General features: G+C 41.2%; 1 protein-coding gene and 1 pseudogene across 1 annotated transcript; both read right to left on the reverse strand.

Moving 5' to 3' along the window:
* Positions 1–4,787: 4,787 nt before the first annotated feature.
* LOC104875026 lies at positions 4,788–5,689 on the reverse strand (annotated as a pseudogene).
* Positions 5,690–17,892: 12,203 nt separating this feature from the next.
* On the reverse strand, positions 17,893–18,828 carry LOC104874856 (putative olfactory receptor 3A4). Its single transcript, XM_010642099.1, has one exon. The coding sequence runs from the start codon at positions 18,826–18,828 to the stop codon at positions 17,893–17,895; it is 936 nt and encodes a 311-aa protein (XP_010640401.1).
* Between the last annotated feature and the right edge of the window lie 2,262 nt (positions 18,829–21,090).

Raw genomic sequence — 21,090 nt, forward strand, 5'->3', positions numbered from 1 at the left:
TGCTGGATTTGGATTTGTCCTTCCTTAGATTTTGGCCTGGACAAACCAGTAACTACCAAATAGAGGCCAGAACCATGTTAGGACCCTCATACTTCAATTTCCCTACATCATGCAAACCTAAACTCTGAAAACAAAGGTAGTTATTTTCCGGCCTCTGTTCCCAGACCACATCCACAGCTCACCCTTTTGTTCCATTCATTGCCATCTCTCAGGCCTCCACATCTCTGTCTGCCCCAGGGCCACCACCTCCAGTTTTGGCATCTGTCCCGTCTGTGCAGCAGCTGACACCCAGGAACCAGCCACTGCCCACCAGAAAGCCACTGTGTGACTGTCCCCAAGTTCATACGCCAGTTCTCAGCTTTCCCGCCTGTGCGTGTAGCTGCCCAAAGTCACTAAACTCCCTCCGCCATGGAATCCTGTGTGGATCTGAGTGTCACGCAGTGGGTGAATGAAAAGAGAGCCTGGGCTTCTTGGAAGAGATTTCTTTTGTCGTTGATAAAGGCATTGAAGCGTAAAGAACTCAGGCAGGTTAAAGTAGCAGAGGCTAGAAGGAGGATCCCACCTGTCCTGCTGAGGGCATTCCTCATTCGTCTCCGCTGCCCTCTGTATTTATGAGTCGTACTGCCCCTAGAGTCAGCATCACGCTGTCCCTTTTTATTCAGTGATTTACTAGAGGTAAAGAGAGAGGCAAAGACACGGGACTGGGACCCAGTACTTGGAGGCTGCTTCCCTTCTAACTCCACGACCTCTGGCAAATACTTGATGAGTTTCTATTTTTTTTAATCTGTGAAATGAGGATAATAAAACACAGCTTTCTTACTTTCCTATCCAGGCCCTGGTTCTCACTGTGGGTGGCGTTCAACTGTGATGTTACAAAATCCGAAAGAGAACACAGATCTTAAAGAGTCTTTTGAATCCTGCTAGGTGCTCATAGACGAGTGGCAGAAAATGTACTACTGTCCCATAGCTCTCCTTAGTCCAATAGCAGCAGTGGCACTGTGCTGTGTGCTGTGCACAGGGCCATGCTCTGAGTGGAAGGCGGCACAGGGATGCGTGTGACAGCACCTCCAAGCGGATACGTGCAGATACTCACGGTGTACAACGTGACATCTGCTGAACTCACACGTGGAGCATGGATGGCCTCGGAAGCACACAGGCGTACTGAGGACTGATAACAGCTGGAGCACATTGCTCTGGACGTGAACTCTCTGACGTTGGCATGGCTGGACTAAAATATTGCTAGAAGTCCCTTTTCGTGTCGCGAGTCCATGAGTGTGTGTTCAAAAAGGCCACACAAGCATCTCAGACAAACCCCATCACTCCCTTTTGCTGGAACTACACAAAGACAGTGAAAACCAGGCAAGAGAGCCGAAGTGTTGGGGGAGAGGATGTTGACGTGGTCAGAATGAGTTGTTGTGGAGTGGAAGGAGAGAGTTCATTTTATTAGGCCCTTAACTCACAAAAATAGGCAGGGCCAAGATGGCTACTTCATGTCCCTCCCAGGGCTCTGAGTCCTGAGCAAGTGGGCACAGTTCTGGAGGGAGGGAAACATACTATGTTTCTCAAAAGTGATGAGGACAGCAGACACTTTGAAGACCTGAGTGAAAACCCTGGAGTCAACTCACCTTAGCCCCAAACACTCTTTCACCATTAATTCTTTTTCACAATTTGTTTACTTTAATCTTGCAAATTAGAGAACACAGTGAAAACTTCAAATTATGCCAGAGGATAGAGAGTGAAATCTGGGAGTAATCTCCGGGTCCCCCTGCCCTGCCCCGTCAGTCCCCTCCATGTGAGGGTGACATCCTCCGGGATATTCTTCACACGTGCACAGGTCACAGTGCTGGCGTTTCTGACACAACAAGATGCACTGTACATTTTTCACAGCTACAGATGAGACTTTAAAGCAAAAATGTTTTTACTAAAATTATTTGCATGAAATACAAAGTACTCATATTTGCATAATATGGTTAAAAATTGTTTCCTGAAGAATAGGAGTTCCAAAGGATAAGAACCTTTGTGTCACTTATGATCAGTCATTGTTTTCATCTTTATTAAGCTCATTGGTACATTTTAGGTGTACAGTACAGTTACGTTCATCATTGGGATCGTGTACCTTTACAAGACTTACCTTTATTTTTCCCCATTCCCCAGCCTTCCCTTCACCCCCTCCACTCCTCCCAATTTATGAAGAAATTGTTTCTATGTTTTTCCTTTTCACATATTTTTCCCCTTTCCCCTTTCCCCTACTCCTCCCACTTCCTCTACTCTTAGACTTTTCTTACTATTACACAATATCAGTTATACATTTTGATCCTGATTTACACTTTTATCTTTTCACACCAGAGAAACTATTCAGTATTTACACATGTGTGACTTATTGATTTTACTTAAGAGTGTGGCCACAAAATGTGTCCACTTAGCTATAAATCTCTCTAGGTTCTCATTCGTTGTGACTGAGGAGTACTCCATTTTATAAAAAAGAAAACAAAACAAAACATCTTCTTTATCCAGTCTCCAGTTGATGGGCAATTGAGCTATTTCCAAATTTTAGTTATTACAAACTGTGTCACTATAAACATGGTTGAGCATATATTGCTGTGACATGATTCTAACAATTCTTTAGGGACGATACCCAGCAGTGGAATAGCTGGGTCACATGGGACTTCTAATCCCAGTTCTTTGAGGAATCTCCATATTGATTTCCACAGTGGTTGCACCAGTCTGTACTCCCATCATTATGAGGAAGGGCTCCTTTCTCCCCAGAACACCCCCAGCATTTGTTATTGGTTGATTTCTTGATAGCAGGCATTCTTACTGGGTGAGGTTGAATCTCAGTGTTGTTTTATATGCATCTCGAATAACCAGTGATGTTGAACATTTTTTCATATGTTTATTTGCTACTTTTACAGTCATTTTTTATTATCCCACAGCCGTATAATGTACTCCCCCTCTTTGGATGTTATAAGATTTCCTCTTCTGATGCTTTGTGCTCAACTATTCCCAACTAAATACTCTCTTCCTATTCTTTTCAAGAAGTCACTTTTTATCTTTAGCTTAAAGCAATTTTTCTTATTTTGAGAAAGAACTTAAATTGCAGTTTATGACCAAGGTCAGAAAAGCTTTATCCCATAATGTCAAATTTCATGATTGTATTTCTTGCATCATATGAAAATTTCTTCTTTTAAAAAATTTCTCTGTATACATTCATACTGTCCTAATAGTGGGCTTTTCCAGGTAGTGTGAAAGCATAGTAGTATCATTAACTTCCTTGGTAAAAAGGACTTTCTTTCCATAGGTCAGTTAATGTACAGATTATGTACTAAGCACTCGCTAGGTGTCTAGAGGACACAGGGTAAGACACACATCCTGTTCTTAAGGAGTTTATGGTCCACAGGGGAGATCAAAAAAAGCTACAAGAAATACAGGCATCATTATGCCCATGTCTTGCTGTGTGAGCCACATTCCTTCAGAGAAAAATTAAGTACAGGACTTCACCTGAGAGAGGCTGTGATTGAGAGGTAAAGATTGAGAGTGAGATCAGAAAGAAGACAGGAAAGTCTCATAGACCTGGCAAAAGTCTAGATTTGAAATGATGGCAATCAGGTAGAAATCGGTGGCTTCTGACGTGAGTTCCATAGAATGCTCGGTGAGACTCAGTAGTTTGGTGGATGTGGAGAATAACTGCAGATACAGCTTTACTGGAAAAAATTTTATTGGAGAATGTTCTCAGGTATCCCGAGTTCCCTGCTGCTCTCCACAATTGATAATAAGTGTGTCAGTGATGTTAGACGTTCTGATGTCCTCACTTCTCGGCCACGAAGCATCTGAAGTGGTTGACAGAACGAATATGAGACATGGTGCAGACTGTTCTACCGACTGTTTCTCTCTGGACTGGGGTGGTTTCTCTCTGACGGCAAAGTCCTGTCTCCATTGCTCAGTCATTGCAGATTGCACACAGCAAGCACCTCCCTTAACAGTCTCCCCAACTTTAGTAATGATCCATACGGACATATTGTTCTTAATGAGGACATTAAAAACAAATCTTACAATTTCTTAGTATTTCTTCTGATAAAACGTGATGAAGTGTTCATGTTTCAGTGGAAGGGTGGTAAAAATCAGGTCACACACTGGCACATAGTGTGTTGTTCCTACCCATGAATTAGGAAGGAAACACTGCTTTGAAAACAGGTGTGTGCCGACCTGATCTGAGGAAGGTGGTGGCCAGATGCTTCGATGAGCACCAACACCCTGCTCCTACAGTACGCCACACCCCAACTTACCTTCACAGTACCTTAACTTACTTTTAAAAGTATAATATTAAAAAAAAAAAAAACAGAGCCCACATATGAGCATGGTGTATATGAGTTTTACTAAAATTTTAAATATACCATTGAAGTCATCAAATAAAAACATTTCATTTCCCATTATCTCACCCACATTTTTCTCCCATCTATCTTTTGTTTTTCTTTTTTTGATACCAGGGATTGAACTTGGGATCTTGATTAAGCTTAAAATGCAGGCAGTGGCACCACTGAGATAAATCCCCGCCCTCCCTTTTATCTTTAATGCATTTTCTACCAACAACTCTGACCCTTGTTACCCTAAGCTTTAACTTTTCTCCAGAATCCAAGCCAAACCAAATTCCACTCTGACCTATACCAGCTACTGTTCTCCCGTTCAAACTAAACCCCGAGGTTTCCAGCTTCACCTATCTAGATTCTCAGCATGAGAAAGTTAGAGGGGCTCAAAGAGGAGAGGCATTGAGACACCGACATCCGGGCTTCTCACGATGGAGACCTCTTTCCTGTCAGCACCTTCTTCCGGGCGCTCTGCACATCAGGGTTCCTCAGGCTGTAGATGACTGGGTTCAGCATGGGGCTGGTGATAGCATTAAGGATCCCAATCCTTTTGTCCTTCTCTGAGGCTGAGACTGACTCAGAAGCGTGTCACTGAAGAAGCCAGTGCCATAAAAGATACAGACCACAGTGAGATGGGAGCCATACATGGAAAAGGCCTTCTTCCTCCCCTCGGCAGAGTGGATCCACAGAACTGCAGCAGCGATGCGGGCATAGGACACTAAGATGAGGTCTATAGGGATCACCCCCATGAAGGAGGCTCCCACCACGAGCAGGTGCCCATTGAGATGTATAATGGAGCAAGAGAGCTAAAACATAGGTGGGCGATCACAGTAAAAGTGGTTGACTATGTTTGGGCCACAGAAATCAAGCATAGGCACAGCCTCTGTGTGAGTCAGAGCACTGCGGAAGGAGATGATGCAGCAGAGGCCCACCAGGGAACCCTGACCTCATGCCTCATGTGGGTGCTGTGGCGAGGGGCTGGCAGATGGCCAGGTAGCGATCATAGGCCATGGCTGTCAGGAGGTGACAGCCCACACCCGCCAGGAGGTGGAAAAAGAAGGGCTGTGAAAGGCAGGCAGCATAGGGAACTCTGCACTGGTGGGCCAGGAGACACAGCAGCATCGGAGGAACAGTGACCATGATGTACCCACTGTCCAGCAGACAGTACATGGGAGTGTGGAATTTGGGCTCCACTATGATGGCACCAAAGTGCTGAAGTTGCCCTCAACTGTGACTATGTAAATAAAGAAAGAGACCACAAAAAGAATGGACTGCAGACCAGCAAAGGAGGGTGAAGTCAGCGACAGTCTGCCTGTTCTCCAAGCCATCTTGCTCCATGGTGCTTCCATGAGAAGAAGCCAAGGGCTTGGCAAAATGAGAACAGTGAACATACTAGGTATATAATGTATGTCTGCTGGATGCTGGCGTAACATGCTTGTGACACCTAACAATCAGCGGAGATACTAGTCTATATTTTGTCCAGAATCCCTAAGGCTGCTACTATGCCAAACAATCAACCTAGAGCTGCTGGTTAAGACAGAGATCTGTGGAATTTCTGTGAGGTGGCTGAGGCAGACAGGAATACTCCTGGAATCCAGGACAGAGGCTATTTACCAAAACGGTACAGAGGTGCTTCAGTATTTTAGCATCAATGGTTTAAGGTGCATGATGAATAGCATCTCTGACAGCTCCATGAATAAGTGGATACATAAAGTTCTATAAAGCACAGCATATGAAGAGTAACAACATACAGGAGAAAGACGGGAGGGCAGGGTCTCAAGAAATTGAGAGGTGAAAGGAGAGGAGGAGCAGGAAGCAGAGCAAAGGGCGAGAATGCACAAAGCTAAAAGTTAAAGAGACAAAAGCATTCTATGAAATATTAACATAATTTTAAGTATTTGAGTATCCTATTAAGTACTTTATATTCCTTTTTCTTTTAATTCCCATAAAGCCATTATTTCTGTGCAATCAGGACACTGGCTAAAAAGCTTAACGCCATCAAGCTCTTTCGCAGATGGATCTCAAACACAGACCGTCTGATTCCAAGTTCGCAACCGAGCCCATGTGGATCCAACATGTGTTGTTACTGAGCATTATTAGTGACACTGTGTCTAATAAAGGAAGCAACGCTGTCTGTGAGGCTTCCAGTATCAGCAGCACTACAGCATATTCAACTAAGTCAGGAAACTGTCTGTTCATCCTTTCATTTGACCATTTTTTGTTGAATATCACATAGTTCTGGATATACTTCGTTAGGAAAACAAGAACATCGGGCATGATGGATGAGGGAAAGGGATGCTGCAAGGGTAGTTTCGATTTGCTGGGGCTGAGCAAGTGGAAAGACGAAGTTACCAGTAAATGTTATAGGGAAACAGGAGTCGTGTGTGTTTCTATCAATGAGGGCATTCGGTAAAGGGAGGGCACTGACATCCCAAGGAGCATTTAGGTGGCTTCCTCTCCGTCACATGTGGTGCCAGTTATTCCCACAGGTGCCCGGCCGACTCCATCGACTTGACAGAGTTGGTTCCCAATCCTGGGTCTATCTATCTGCAAGCCCACATCTTAACACCTCACGGCTGGGTTATGTGTACTTCTTGACCGTTATGAAGAACACTGTGTATCGGAAGAAGTTATTGCTCTTTCTATGGCTTGAAATGATGCTGTTTCAAGAAGGCAAACATCCTGCTGCTGTGACTAGGAAACCTAGTTCTGGAAAGAATCTTTGAGGCCTCTTTCTCCTGGATGCTGGCATATCCTAGGCCCCTCACTCTCCATGATGGAGACAGAGACTTTTTTCTGTAAATAGCACTGCCTGCCTTCCACACATTGACAATCTGTCCCTCAAACCTCCATCCCGGATCCCTGTCTCATTACATCAAGAATGGTTTTCTCTGCCCCACCCCCAGTGCCCCAGGCCTCCATGGGAGCAGACCCCTGAGGACTGCCCAGCCGCCATGTGGAGCTAGGCTGATTCCTCTGCAGGCTACTGTTTCATTGAGCCTTCCTTCCTGTGACATCCTAGAAAGTAATAATTAGAATGATTGCAGAAGGTTCCTATATAGACAGGGACAGGAAATTGAAGCATTAAGAGGAATAGCTCATCTAGAGTGAATTAAAGGAGATTCCAAATCCTTAGTGCAAATCAAAAAGTGTCAATTATCCTGAATAGGCTATTACAAGACCAGGTACAGCAGGGCCATTCTGTCATTTTCTACAAAAGCTGTTGTCTGCCATCTGTTGTCAGACAAGAGTGAAGCTCAAAAAATTAACTTGTTTAAGGCTGTAGGTGTCAGAGTTTATTCTGGGTAGAGAGATTATTCTCTCTGCCAAACCCTACTGTCTCTCAAGGTCCCTGCCATCTATCTGACTATGTATGCGTAATGAATATGTATTGATTTTCCCTTCTCTTTTCCTGTCACTCAGAGTGGTAAACCTCGTCATTGTACTTCATTACCACTTATTGAATCTAGCATCACGTAATCTTTTATTCTCCTGTAGACAAGGAAATCCACTTGAAGATCATGAGTGACCTTTACCAGCCTTACTCTAAAAAGAATGAAAGTACTGGGGCTAGAGTGGCTGGGAGGTCGGTGGGGCACTTACTTTCCTGTTGTACTCTGTAGAGAGGGGAGTGGCTGCTAGGCTGATCCAGGTGGCATCTCCAGAAAGCTTTTAACAGGGCTGAGAGACTCACCTGGTGCTCTCTCTCTCTGCAAGGTGATTAGCACCAACTGGCCCCCACAAAACAGACTTCCCCAGAGATTACACTCACTACAAGCTAGAGTAGGACAATTTCAAGCCCTTAAGGGTTTCTCTCATCTGCTTACTATTTTGGACTCTTGAGGAAGCATGAGATTCATGGTTTCATTCCAGCCTCCTCAGGTCTCCAAAGAAGAGAAAAGACAGAGTTCCATATTGTACATGTGGAAAAGTGATCCAAGGAGCTTTGATGATGGATGGAAGTTAGACAGTGGGTCCATGTTTCGAATCGTGGACAAGTACAAGATCATAAATGATTATGGTACTTTTCTGTTATTTATGTTTCAGATTTTCAAGGTATGTTTTTGAAAAGTAGTTTAATTGCTTTAATTATAAAGTTTCACATGTATGATAAATACACAGTCACGGATCTAGCATTTCCAGAGTCTCTAGAGTTCATTTCCATGCCTCCCACCACTTTTCTGATGGTCCTTTGTGGTCAACTCCCTTTCCACACCTTAGCCCATAGCAATCCCTTACATGACTTCCTTCCCTGTGGTTTTCTTTGTCAGCGTTAGACCGGAATAATTAAGTATAGCTTTTGATAATTAAATCAGCTAAATCGACAAACCCCTTTCAGCTTCATGCACATTGGCTGTTCAGTAATTCCCCTTTATTATTGGGAGATGTGCTCAAAGTCTCCCAGTGGGGTGCCTGACACCAAGGTTACTACCAACCCAACATATAGTATTGTTGCTCTTCTACTCCTGATAAAAGCTTACTTTATAAGGGGGACACCAGTGATTGATTAACAACAGTAACTAATAATAAAATAGATCATTCATAGCAATATAATACAAAAATTTATTTAAAACTTACAAATTCTTTATTTCTGGAATTTTCTATTTAATATTTTCCCTGACCAAAGGTAAGTGAATCATCAGAAAGCAAAATTACATGAGAGTGACTACTGTATTAATAATTATTCCTTTTGTCAGTGATTAGTATCTCATTAGACATTATGTGTTGTAATTTATTTAGCTATTCATCTATTGGTGAATATTTGGCTTGTTTTCATATTTAGCCACTACAAGCAACTCTATGACAAATATATTTTTACAGTTCTTTCTGTGAGTATAGTCCTTCATTTCACTTCATAATGTCTAGAGTTTTAATTATTAGAATCTATGCAAGTGGATATCTAATTTTATATAAAATTGGAGCAAGTCCTAAGTGGTAATCCAGTTTGCATTTCCATCTGAAATGTATGAGATTTCTAGTTGCCCCATATCCTCTTCAAAACTTAACAACACATCTTTTTAATTATATTCAGTACATTGTGTACACAATAGTACCACACTGTGATTTTTTTCTTTGGTTGTTTTTTGTTTGAGGGTGGCGGTTTGTACCAGGGATCGAACTCAGGACCTTGAGCTGGCAAAGTAGGCAGTGGCACCATTGAGCTAAATCCCCAGCCCCATCATTGTGGCTTTAATTTTACTTCCCCTAATGACTAAAAATATTGAGAATCTTTTCATGTATTTATTCACAATATGCTTGCCTTCTTTGGAGAAATTATTATTTAAACATTTTCTCCTTAAAAATGTAGATTTCTACTTGTTATTGTGGTGTAGAAATTTTTCCAGTATTCTGGAAGTTACCCTTTATGAGATAAATATTCTATTGCTATTGCCATTGGTAAACTACACACTTCAACATCTTCTGGTTGTTGTCTTTTCTTACTTTGCAGTCATTGCACATGGAAGTTTCACTTACCATTACAAAATACCTGAGATAACTAACTTATTAAAGAACATACCAGCTGATGGTTTTGGAGGTTTCAGTCCATAATCGAGTTATTCCCATTGTTTTGGGCCTCTTGTGGGGGCACTGATGTAAATGGCATGGAGCATGTGGAATAGCAAATCTACTCATGTCACATCAGTCAGGAAACAAAGAGGAAGAGAAAGACACTAGTGTCCCACAGTCTTCAAGGGCATTTGCCAGTGACTCAAGGACCTCCCACTAAGTCCCCTCCAAAGTTTCCACTCAATAGTGCCAACATGAGAACCCAGCCTTTAATACGTGGTCCTTTGGGCAATATTCAAAGTCCAAACCATAGGAAGATGGGCTACAGAAATTTTCTCAGTGACCCTGTTCTCCCTTCAATTTCAATACGTCTGTACACCTCTACGCATGTTTCTCTGTCCACACTTCCTTCCTTGGTAGAAGGGCACTGATGCTTATTCCTTGGTGTAAAGCTTGTGGGGGAGATAAGGAAAGCTGTTCACTTCTCTTGCCCCAGCCTGTCTTAGGGTGACTTCATGGTTAGAGCATTCTTAACATTCCTGCCACTTTTCCCTCCCCACTTACAGCAAAACTCTGCCTCCTGTTGACAGGGGTTCTTGATTGGACCTCTGGAGAGGGGTTTTCTGCACTTGTCCAGGAGCATCAGATCTCTGCTTTCTCAAGGCGGGGGCCCAGGAGTAGTTATTGTTCAGCCATCCCCTCAGCAATAGAGGGTTTACACTACCACTCCCGAGACACCACTGCCTTGGACTCAAAGAAAGAGAAAGTTTTCAGGTTCTCTTAAAGTGCTGACCACCTTTTGCTTCTTATAAAAGAACAGTTCCATGGGCAAATGGGGATCTCTGTGTCTCTGTACTACTGGGTCAGTCTTCTAGTTTTCTCCTTTGCTCCAGTTCTTCATGAAGTGTCCTAAGTGGTCCATGGAAAAAGTGTGGTGAGTGAATATCGACCTTCCTATGTGTAGAGCCCTCAGGTGTTCTAACTGTAGTGCTAGTGCACACTTGACCTCAAAGAATTTCTTAACAATCTAGGCACTTTTATGGCAGATCCTGCATCCTTTATTGATCAAGGATAGATCAGTTATGTGGTCCCTCTTCCCTTGGAGTGGCTTATTACCTAAAAGGATATAATTCACCTTATTGCTATATAAGCCAAGGTATGTAAATAATTAATGAAAGTTAGGACTTTGTGGACTCTCCAATTTTTCTGTTAGTGACATTTCTTTGTTTTTCTATAGCCCAAGTGGTACTCTCGCCATTATTTTTTAACTACTAAATCACCTGTGATGGTCATTAGGTTCTCTAAATCGCTTTTTCTAAGTAATGGCATATGAACAGATGACATTAACTTGTACTTGCACCTTGTTGAAGTTCAAATATCAAGGTACATCTAAATTTTGCTCCCGAAGGCTCTTAGGTCCAGCTTCTTATTAATCATTTCTACTTGGCAACTCCTAAACTTTTAAATCTCAACATTGTCCCTTCCTGCTTTTCCCCAAATCCTTTTCATTTCTATATTACCTAGTCTTTTGATGTTGCCATAACAAAATTTCACAGACTAAGACTAAGTGCTTCCAACTGCAAACAACGGAAATTTGTTTTCTCACTATTCTAGAGATGGGAAGACTGAGAGTCAAACACCAACATGGGTGCACCATAGGGAAGAACCTCTTCCTGGCTTGCAAATGGCTGCCTTCTCACTGCTTGCTCCCTTGGGAGAAAGAAAATAAGATATAGAAGGGGGAGGGAGAAGGCTCTAATGTTTCTTTTCTTCTTTTTTTTTTTTTTAAAAAAAAATTTTTTTGGTACTGGGGATCACACTCAGGATCTTGCTCTTTCAAGGCAGGCTGTGGAAACACTGAGCCAAATCCCTGACCCTCTAATGTTTCTCTTTATAGGGACACAATGTTATCTTCAGGGAAATGTCCTCATGACCTCAGTGTGAGCCTGATTATCTTCCAAATGACTGATTTCCAAACACCATTGCATTGAAAGACAAGGCTTCAATACATGAATTTGGCGGGCACAGTTACGTCCATAATACATACCTTAATTAGTGAAGACACCTTCTATCAAAGTACTCAATTAGTGTGTGAGTGTGGCGGGGGGAGTGATACACATATAATGTTAAATTTTTCTCCCAGTTTTAAACTTTGTGTTTTGTTCGTGTATTTTTTTTTCTTTTCTTTTTTTGTACTGGAGATTGAACTCAGGACCTTGTGCTTGTGAGGCAGGTGGCAGAACCACTGAGCTAAATCCCTGGCCTTGTTCATGTATTTTAAGTATGTGTTCTTATAATTTCATAAAACATATTACACCATGGTATGAATATAGTAAACTTTTTATAATTCTACAATTATTGATATTTTAGTTTTTATGTAGGCTATGGAACCTCAGAGGAAGTCAGGCAGATATTTCTTCACATAGGTGCTCTCTAGTTTTTGTACATAAGCACTTACTAGTTTCTCATTCCTAATAAAACACATATTGATTCTTTCATGAGATGTGGGAGGACCAGTGAAAGTTGTCCCAAATTCTAGAGAGTTGGACTGCTTCAGGCTTTGGAAATGGTGGAGTAGTTTCTAACAGACCAAGTCTTCCACAGATACAAAACATAAATTCCAGATAAAATATATGCCATTGATAATAAAAGGAACATATCAGAATCCAGAGTCTCTACAGTATATAACTTATAATGACAAAGACACAATTCCAAATCACTTAATGTACAGAGAAATAGGAGAATGCAAATATTCTCAAGAAAAGTCAGTCAGGATCTGGCTGTGTTTCTTGTTGAAAACATATCTTGTATTTACAAAGCCCTAGAATTAATCCTTAGCACTAGAAAGGAAAAAAATAAAGAAAAGAAAAGAAAAGAAAGAAAGAAAGGCAAGCAGTCCCAGGGATTTGGCTCAGTGGTTCTGCTGCCTGCCTCACAAGCACAAGGGCCTGAGTTCGATCCCTGGTACCAATAAATAAATAAAGAGGAACATATTTATACAAGAATAGGAAATCAATATAGAACTAGTCAAAGATAACCAAGATAAATGAACTGGTGGTCAGGCTCAAAAATGCAGCACATTGAATTATCAGTGTCACACAACCTAAGTAGTGTATCTTAATGTGTAAAATATTCTTTTACTTCCAACATGGACACACAATATACGTTGGTAGTACAGTGCTGAGCAGAGCCGCCTTCCGTTTTGGACACCTACCTCTAGGCAATTTGCCTAGTTATAATTTTGAGACAGGATAAAAATATGTGAAAAAGGCAGGGCAAAGAAGTGTTTCAGTGATTTATTCACAGAGATTATGGATACAGCAATGAATACAGTGTTTGAATGTACTAAGAGATGATGTACAAATACATTTCTAATTGGCTACTGAGTAACACACTGGTCGAATGATGAAGTTTCCTATATTGACTGAAGGAAAAATGGCGGCTACATGCTTTCTTACCCACATGAGGCTGCCTTGTACCGACTCAGAAGAGGACCTGTTAGATATAAGCCTGGTCCACACCACTTTAGGGAGCCTTTCTTAGTGCTGGATCTAAAACATGCGGCTGTTCTAGATGGCTTCCAGTCAATGTATGGGAACCCATGGCCCATGAAGAATCGGTATCTCCATGTAGTCCTTGTAGTTGCCAACTCCTCTGAAGAGGGTCCTGGGTATGGGGAAACACAAGGTCTTTGCACTGGAGACCAAGGTTAAGCACCCATTTCAGGAGTGGGAGACAAACTTCAGAGTAACATTTTAGAGCCATTTGGAAACACGATCAATGAAAAAATAAACAGAGAATGAGGAGAACCAAGTGTTAGAAATTGATACTTGTGGATGCGTTTCAGTTTTTGTTTTGTTTTTGTGGTACTGAGGATGGAGGCCAGGCATGCTCTCCCACTGAACTACATCTCCTGCACTTTTTAGTTTTTATTTATAGGCTAGATCTTGCTCTAGGCTCAAACTTGTAATCTGCCTGCTTCAGCCTCCCTGGTACTGGGATTACAAAGGTAAACCATCACTCTTGTATTCTAGTTTATTTGTATTAGTTCACAGATACAATGCGGTCTGAGATGGTCAAGAATGCTAAGAGAATAAAAGTCATATATCCTCCAATTTTAATTATAAAGCGAACAAACTTTAGCGTCAAAGTTAACATGTATTAGAAGAATAAATCTGAGATGAAGATGAGTTTATTACACGTTTGCAGTGCAGTGTGTACGTATGTGCCCATTAGACTACTACTGCATATTTGCATCTTGGAAATGAGGGATCATCGGGGCAGATAAAAATCATTAAAGTGAGTGAGATAATTCAGGATGCCTTAATAAAATAGCAGAATTTGCCAAACTACTGAAATAACTATTGTGGGTAGTTAACGTGGCCCGCATTTAAAGGAGCACCTTCCAGAGTTCTGTCATTCAGTTTATAATTTAGTTCTAGGCTGTGAGTCGATACAGAGCACAACAGTGTCTTCTAGGAGTGTGCATTGCAAATAGCTGTGGTGACGCTATGAAAATTCCTTCAAGATGTTAAAAATATTCTTCTAACGTTTTCCAGACATCAGCCGTTTCTTCTGATACTCTGATCAAGCAACAACTATGTCCTAGTGAGCCTCAACTTTTCATATATAAAGTGAATAATAATGATGGTACCTACACTGTAGGCCACCGGGCTATCCTGAAAATCAACCGGACCCCTGACATTAAAGTGTGTTTGTCCCTTGAGCACTTTTCGTATGCAGTACGTTGTCACTACAGTTAGTGGTATTTGTAACTCCATTGTATGTTTTCAGTTTTCATATCGCCTCCAAAAAAGAAGTTTATTGCCTCTAACAATAATGCTGAATGCTATCACTAATGAATCATTGGTGCAATTCTTTGTTACAACAGCCCGAGTTCTCTGAAGCTGGAGACTCAGCTTTTCTCTCTGTACCTCATTGCGCATCACAGTGCTGAGCATTTAGTAGGACATCAGTTAGAATTTTTTGGATGAGTAAATAAATGACAGGGATGAATAGATAGATATAGATTTAAACCATATTGGAGTATTATATAATGATCTTGGTTTCCGATGCTTTAAATTTGTCTAGGTAACTACTAAATCTCTAGGCTTTATAATAAGCTGTGTAAACTCTATTAGGGCAGATGTATTGACTAGACACTATTCATAACATAATGAATCAACTTTAAACATAACTATTTATTAACAAAGGGAATAAATGAAAAGTGACAGCTATAGAACTCAGTACATAGCTATTACAATCTACCATATTACTTTAAATAAAAAATAACTACTTTCTTTTAAAAATGTCCCACTACATCTAAAAATCAAACATCTCTGTTATTACAGTTTCATTTATTCACATCTCTTTTCATCTCACTCCTACAAAGCTCCTTGTTCTTGAGCATCTTAATCATCTTCCTTTTTACTGGTGTTTGCTTACAATCAGATAAACACAGTTCTTGTCATCTTTGAACTAAGAAGACTAAGAAAATTCCAAGTCTCCCTTAATATTGTTTCTCCACTGACTATATAATATGCCCCATCTTTCAATCTAGCTTAACTTCTTCAAATGGTTGTCTTCATTTGCCGTCTTCATTTCTTGAATTCCCGATTACTGGGTCTCACCACTGCCCCCACCTCCAGTCCCAGTACTGCTCTCTAAGGCCCTAGAGGAGGCCACACACTGCTTAGGTGACCTCTTGTCACCTTGACAAATGCCTACTTACTTTTAAATATGGCTTATTCTCCACTTCTCCATTATTAAGAGCACTTCCAGATGCATAAGGAAAAAGGCAAACATGTCTATGTTCAGAAATATTTTTATATTTATGTAAATTATTTTAGCAATACACTTTAAATATCTGTGCATTTATCTATATTATATTTTTAATTTCAAATGAAGGAAGTGATAAGTTTTAACATCTGGTTTATTGCATTAGCAAAGTTAAAAATAATTGGTAATTGAAAGTGTCTACTTATTCAACTTTTTCTGAGTGCCAGGGTACATATAAAAGTTTTAACTTTTATAAATATATATTATTAATAAAAAGTTAAAGAATTATATGTTAAAAGTCCTTTGATTATCTGTAAATGGTGGAACTATGGGTGATTTTTACTTTAGTCTTTTGTACTTCTAATCTTTCAATGAGCACTCATTTCATTGTGTAATAGAAACAGCTCTTTAGATGCATATATTGGGTACATGAAGGGTCCATCTTCTAACACCATGTAGAAGGGGCTCCTTCGTGCTGTAAGGTGGGGTAGAAAGGAGGTGTTCACTTATGAACCAAACCGGTTTCTATTATTAACATAATTACTTTATTCTATGGTGTTGCTGGCATATAAAAACACTTTCATCTTTATATGTCTTTTTTCTTATTAAGTTCATTAGTACTATTTAATGTACATAGTGATCACATACGGAATTTGTACCTATACATATCTTATCCCTCTTTAACAGTACCTGTTCCATCAGAACTAGGTTTTTCAGTCTGTTTTCTTTTTATTTGTTCATTTTTCACATTGATATTTAGCAATTAATTCCCTCATTCTGTATGCTCTACTTAGGAACAAATCCAATTTACTAAAGAACCAAAACTTTTCTACTCATATTTTCGTTTATGTAAAAAGATTTTCTGGTGCTTACATTGGCAGTCCATACATTAAAATCAGGACAATATGGAAAAGATAACTGTGGCCTTTGTGCAAGGATGATGCACAAACCCATGAAGGTTTCATATTTTTATGAAATAAATCAAACACCCAAGCTTAAATATTGCCTGGTTTCTCTTATATGAGAAAAACATATGTATATATACAAAAATAAAGAGCAAAATAGTAGATAAATAGAAAGTAGGGTAAAGTTCAGATAATTCCCCAAATTACCTATTCTGTTGTTTCAAAAGTATTTGTATACTTATGCTAATTTGCTTCATTTAAACTACTACTTTCTCTTATTTCATTGAAAAGAAAGTTTTGTGCTATTATCTGTTCATTTCTTCTTCTTTCTTCTTTCTGCTTTCTTCAAGAGAATCTCTCTTGCCTATGTGTTATAATCTGAGTACTTTGAAGATCATAATACACAGTGTATGAACTATGGTTATTCTCTCATTATTTTCCTATGAAATTTTTCAGGAAAAAATATTTTTCTCCATCACATTGATACTCCTTATACTCCTTTTCACTTTCTTTTTCTTTTTTGTCCAAATACTGGGGGTGAAACTCAGAATGTTGCACTTGTGAGGCACTCATGGTGTCAGAGTTAAATCTCCAGCCCTACTCCCTTTCTTTTTTTAACTTTTTTCTGCCCATCTCATTTCTTTACCTTACATACCCATCCCTGAAATGATTTATTACTCTTAAGAAGCAATAGTTTCACATGAAGTTTCCACATGGTTTGAGATCTTAGCTCTGATAAGCACTGTCTATGGACCTTTGGGAAAGCTACTCAATCTATCCAAGGTTGAGATTCCTATACTTTAATTTGTATATCTGTATCTACCTCAAAAAGTTATCAGGATTAAATGAAATGCTATAGCCAGTTACACAGAACAAAGCCCATGAGCCGGGGATTTGGCTCAGTGGTTCCACTGCCTGCCTCACATAGAATGACCAGCACATGGTAATCACAATGAAAGTGGAAGCTATCATCCATTTTATTGTGATTTTCTGTTGAGTCATTTCCTTACCTCACTACATCAAGGAAACACTATTTGCATTAATCACAATAACTCTTGGGAGCAATAATGGAGTCATTCCATTACTTCAAGCCACAGGAACAGGGGCCGGGAATTTAGCTCAGTGGTTCTGTCACCTGCCTCGCAAGCACAAGGGCCAGATTTTGATCCCTGGAAACCACCCCAAAATAATAAAATAAACAAGCCAGAGGTAGAGAACCTCACTTAGAGACTACTTCCCTGTGAGCACCCTCCGCAGGGCACCCTGCACATCGGGGTTCCTCACACCCACCCCAAAATAATAAAATAAACCAGCCAGAGGTAGAGAACCTCACTTAGAGACTACTTCCCTGTGAGCAGCCTCCGCAGGGCACCCTGCACATCGGGGTTCCTCAGGCTGTAGATGAGTGGGTTCAGCATGGGGCTGATGACTGTGTTGAAGATGCCAATGCCCTTGTCCTTGTCTGAAGCCTCCACTGAACCCAGCCTCATGTAGCTGAAGACACCTGTTCCAAAGAAGATGCTCACCACAGTGAGGTGGGAGCTGCATGTGGAGAAGGCCTTCTTCCTTCCCTCAGCAGAGCCGATTCTCAAAACAGCAGCAACCACATGGGCGTAGGATATGGTGATGAGGACCAGTGGAGCCACACCCATAAAGGCTGCTGCTATAGAGAGCAACTGTTCATTCAGTTGGGTGCTGGAGCAAGAGAGCTTGAAGAGCTGAGGGAGGTCACAGTAGAAGTGATTGATCACATTGGCACCACAGAACTTCAGGGTAGACAAGGCCACACTTTGAGTCAGTGCATTGGTGAAGGAAAAGACACATGACATGCCCACAGAAGCTTTCTGGATTCCCGGGGCCATGCGGGTGCTGTAGGTGAGGGGCTGGCAGATGGCCAGGTAGCGGTCATAGGCCATGACGGTCAGCAGGAAGCAGTCTGCCCCAGCCAGGAGGTGGAAGAAGAAGAGCTGTGAGAGGCAGGCGCCATAGGGAACGCTTCTGTCACTGGACAGGAATTGCCTCAACATGGCGGGGACAGTGACAGTGATGCACCCAACATCCAGCAGGGACAAGTTCCCCAGGAAGAAGTACATGGGGGTGTGGAGTTTGGGTTCCATGAGGACGGCAGCAAGGATGCCGAAATTGCCACCGACAGTGGCTACATAAGCAAGAAGGAAGATGACAAAGAGGGTGGGCTGGAGGACTGGAGAATCTGTTAGGCCCAGCAGGACAAACTTAGTCACAGATGACTCATTTCCTGAGGTAAGCAATTCCATAGCAATCTGCCACCAGCAGGAGACGGAGCAATGTTCAAAGGTGTCAGTGTGGGCTGAAGGTGAAGGGGCTTTGATAGCAACCACCAAGTGTAGCAATATCAGAAAAGGCCAGAATGTTAGGAGGTATACAAATTAAGGGGAAGAAAGTTAAATATTGAGGAATAATAGGAAAAGACTTCACAAATCTGATTCAGTGAGTAAGAGAGGGGCAGTGGAGAGACTCACAGGAGGGAAAACTTGATAAAAAAAATTCTTGAATTTTGCCCCGCAAATGGAAACAAATGTGACATTTGAAGGTTAGGGGGGAAAAGATATCCTTAAGCCATAGTACCAGGAAGGGAACTGCAAGTCTTCATACGATGGCATGGCCTTAATCTGGATACACAATATACCAGTATATGAAAGTTAAGCTTCAGAAGCAGAAAGAGGCATAGTCTCCTTTGGCATGGTTCCTAAGACCTCACAGTCTCCAGATACAGTTGGCATCATAAAGTCATTTACAGTTACCCTCCATGGGTTTGATCTAGAAACCTTCAGATACAGAACCTGCAGATGCTCAAATCCTGTATGTAGAATGGCATAGTATATCCATTAACCTGGGCACCACCCTCCATATACTTAAAATCATCTCTAGATTAATTACAATGCCTATTATAATGTACACTCTGTGTAAATAGTCATTATCCTGCACTGTTTAGGAAATGGCGATTAAAAAAAAATTCACATGTCAGGTTAGAATATTTTCAGCCCCAGGTTGGTTGAATCAGTGATGTGGGAAGCACAGATGTGGAGAGCCAGTGAGAAGTGACACCAGTGCAGGAATGACCACTACGGCGAAGACTGTTAAACGATTAATGAGTGAAACCATGAAGCTTGCTCGGAATTTTTCAGAAAAAAAGGTGAAATGCAATGAAAAACAGGAAAACTAAATGAAGACAGGTCATTGATATCACTTCCAGGTCCAGAGCTTATTACCAGCACCTTTTTAGATTTTTCTAAGTAGTAGGTTTTATTGCATTTCTCCATACAGACTCTAGGAAACTTGGGCTCTTGAGTAGTGACATTTTACTGAATAAGAAGGATATAAGGACGGCTTCAGCAGAGTGCGATCCCAGGTTGGTTGACTGGACACAGAGTGCAGTTGCCTCACAGGATACTCAGCTGACTTCATTCAGACTGGGGGTATAAGCTCTTCACTGTTTTGTTTCCTTTATCTAATTATATGTCACCTAAGCCATGTCCGTCCATTGGCCTGGTGATCAGATTAGAGCCATGGGCAAGCGACATTCATGATCACTTACGTGAAGCTTTTTATACCCAAAGTGGTTACTTGCATAAAACACACGGTGGTCCCCTTCAACCTCTGGCTGAAAGATAAGTACCAAATCACTCACAGGGTCTCTAAATTACAGAAGAAAAGTTGGAGATTCCTAGCAGTAAAAGGCAAGAGCAGGAGGGGACACTTCCTGATGAACAACACCATCAGGCACAGAAGAGGTCACCCACCGTCTGAGGGTCTGGCCGTTTCTATATGGACACATTCTTGCCATTGCTTCAAACTCACTGTGTCAAAAGCTTGACCTCCTTCTTTGAATGTGACCTCACTTTGGCTGAACTTCTTTACCCCAGCCCTGCCATCCTCCCTGTTAGTGGGGCTAAAACTTAGTCTTCAGTCCACCTCGCTCCCTTCATTCTCTCAATGTCAAGCACACAAGTCCCACAGGAGATTTTGTGGTGGGAGAGTAAAGACTTTTCAGGGCCAGGAGGTGAATTTCACATGCATGGAAACCAAATTGTGAGCATCGAGCAGGGGGTCTGGGTATGGCACTCACCTAGTTAATGTGAGAGGCACTTCTTGGGCTAAGAAGAGTGACAGTCAATCCAACCAACAGTTCCCGCAGAGATGAGGTCTTTAAATGTCAGACAAACAAAGAGACAAACAGCTTTGCTGGCATCATTTCACAACGGGCTCTCTCTCCTCCTCATTATTATTCCTTGGTGGCCTCAGAAATTACTGCCTTCCAGGGGGGAGCCAGAGCCAGGTAAACACCTAGTTTAACCAAACGTATAATGATCTCTTGTGCCTTTAAAATGTTTTGAACTTTCTCAACGTGTTTTCAAGTGTGAACTTCATGGAGATGGCAAAATTCATTCATTTATATGACACATGTATTTTTAAGCACTTGTAGACCAGCATTCTTGTTGCCAGCATTTCACAGAGTTAAATTGAATCTCAAAAGAGTCTTACAGTCTAGAAAGTCA

This window comes from Fukomys damarensis, unplaced genomic scaffold (assembly GCF_012274545.1).
Source record: "Fukomys damarensis isolate Sample0158 unplaced genomic scaffold, DMR_v1.0_HiC HiC_scaffold_13, whole genome shotgun sequence".
Classification (NCBI taxonomy): domain Eukaryota; kingdom Metazoa; phylum Chordata; class Mammalia; order Rodentia; family Bathyergidae; genus Fukomys; species Fukomys damarensis.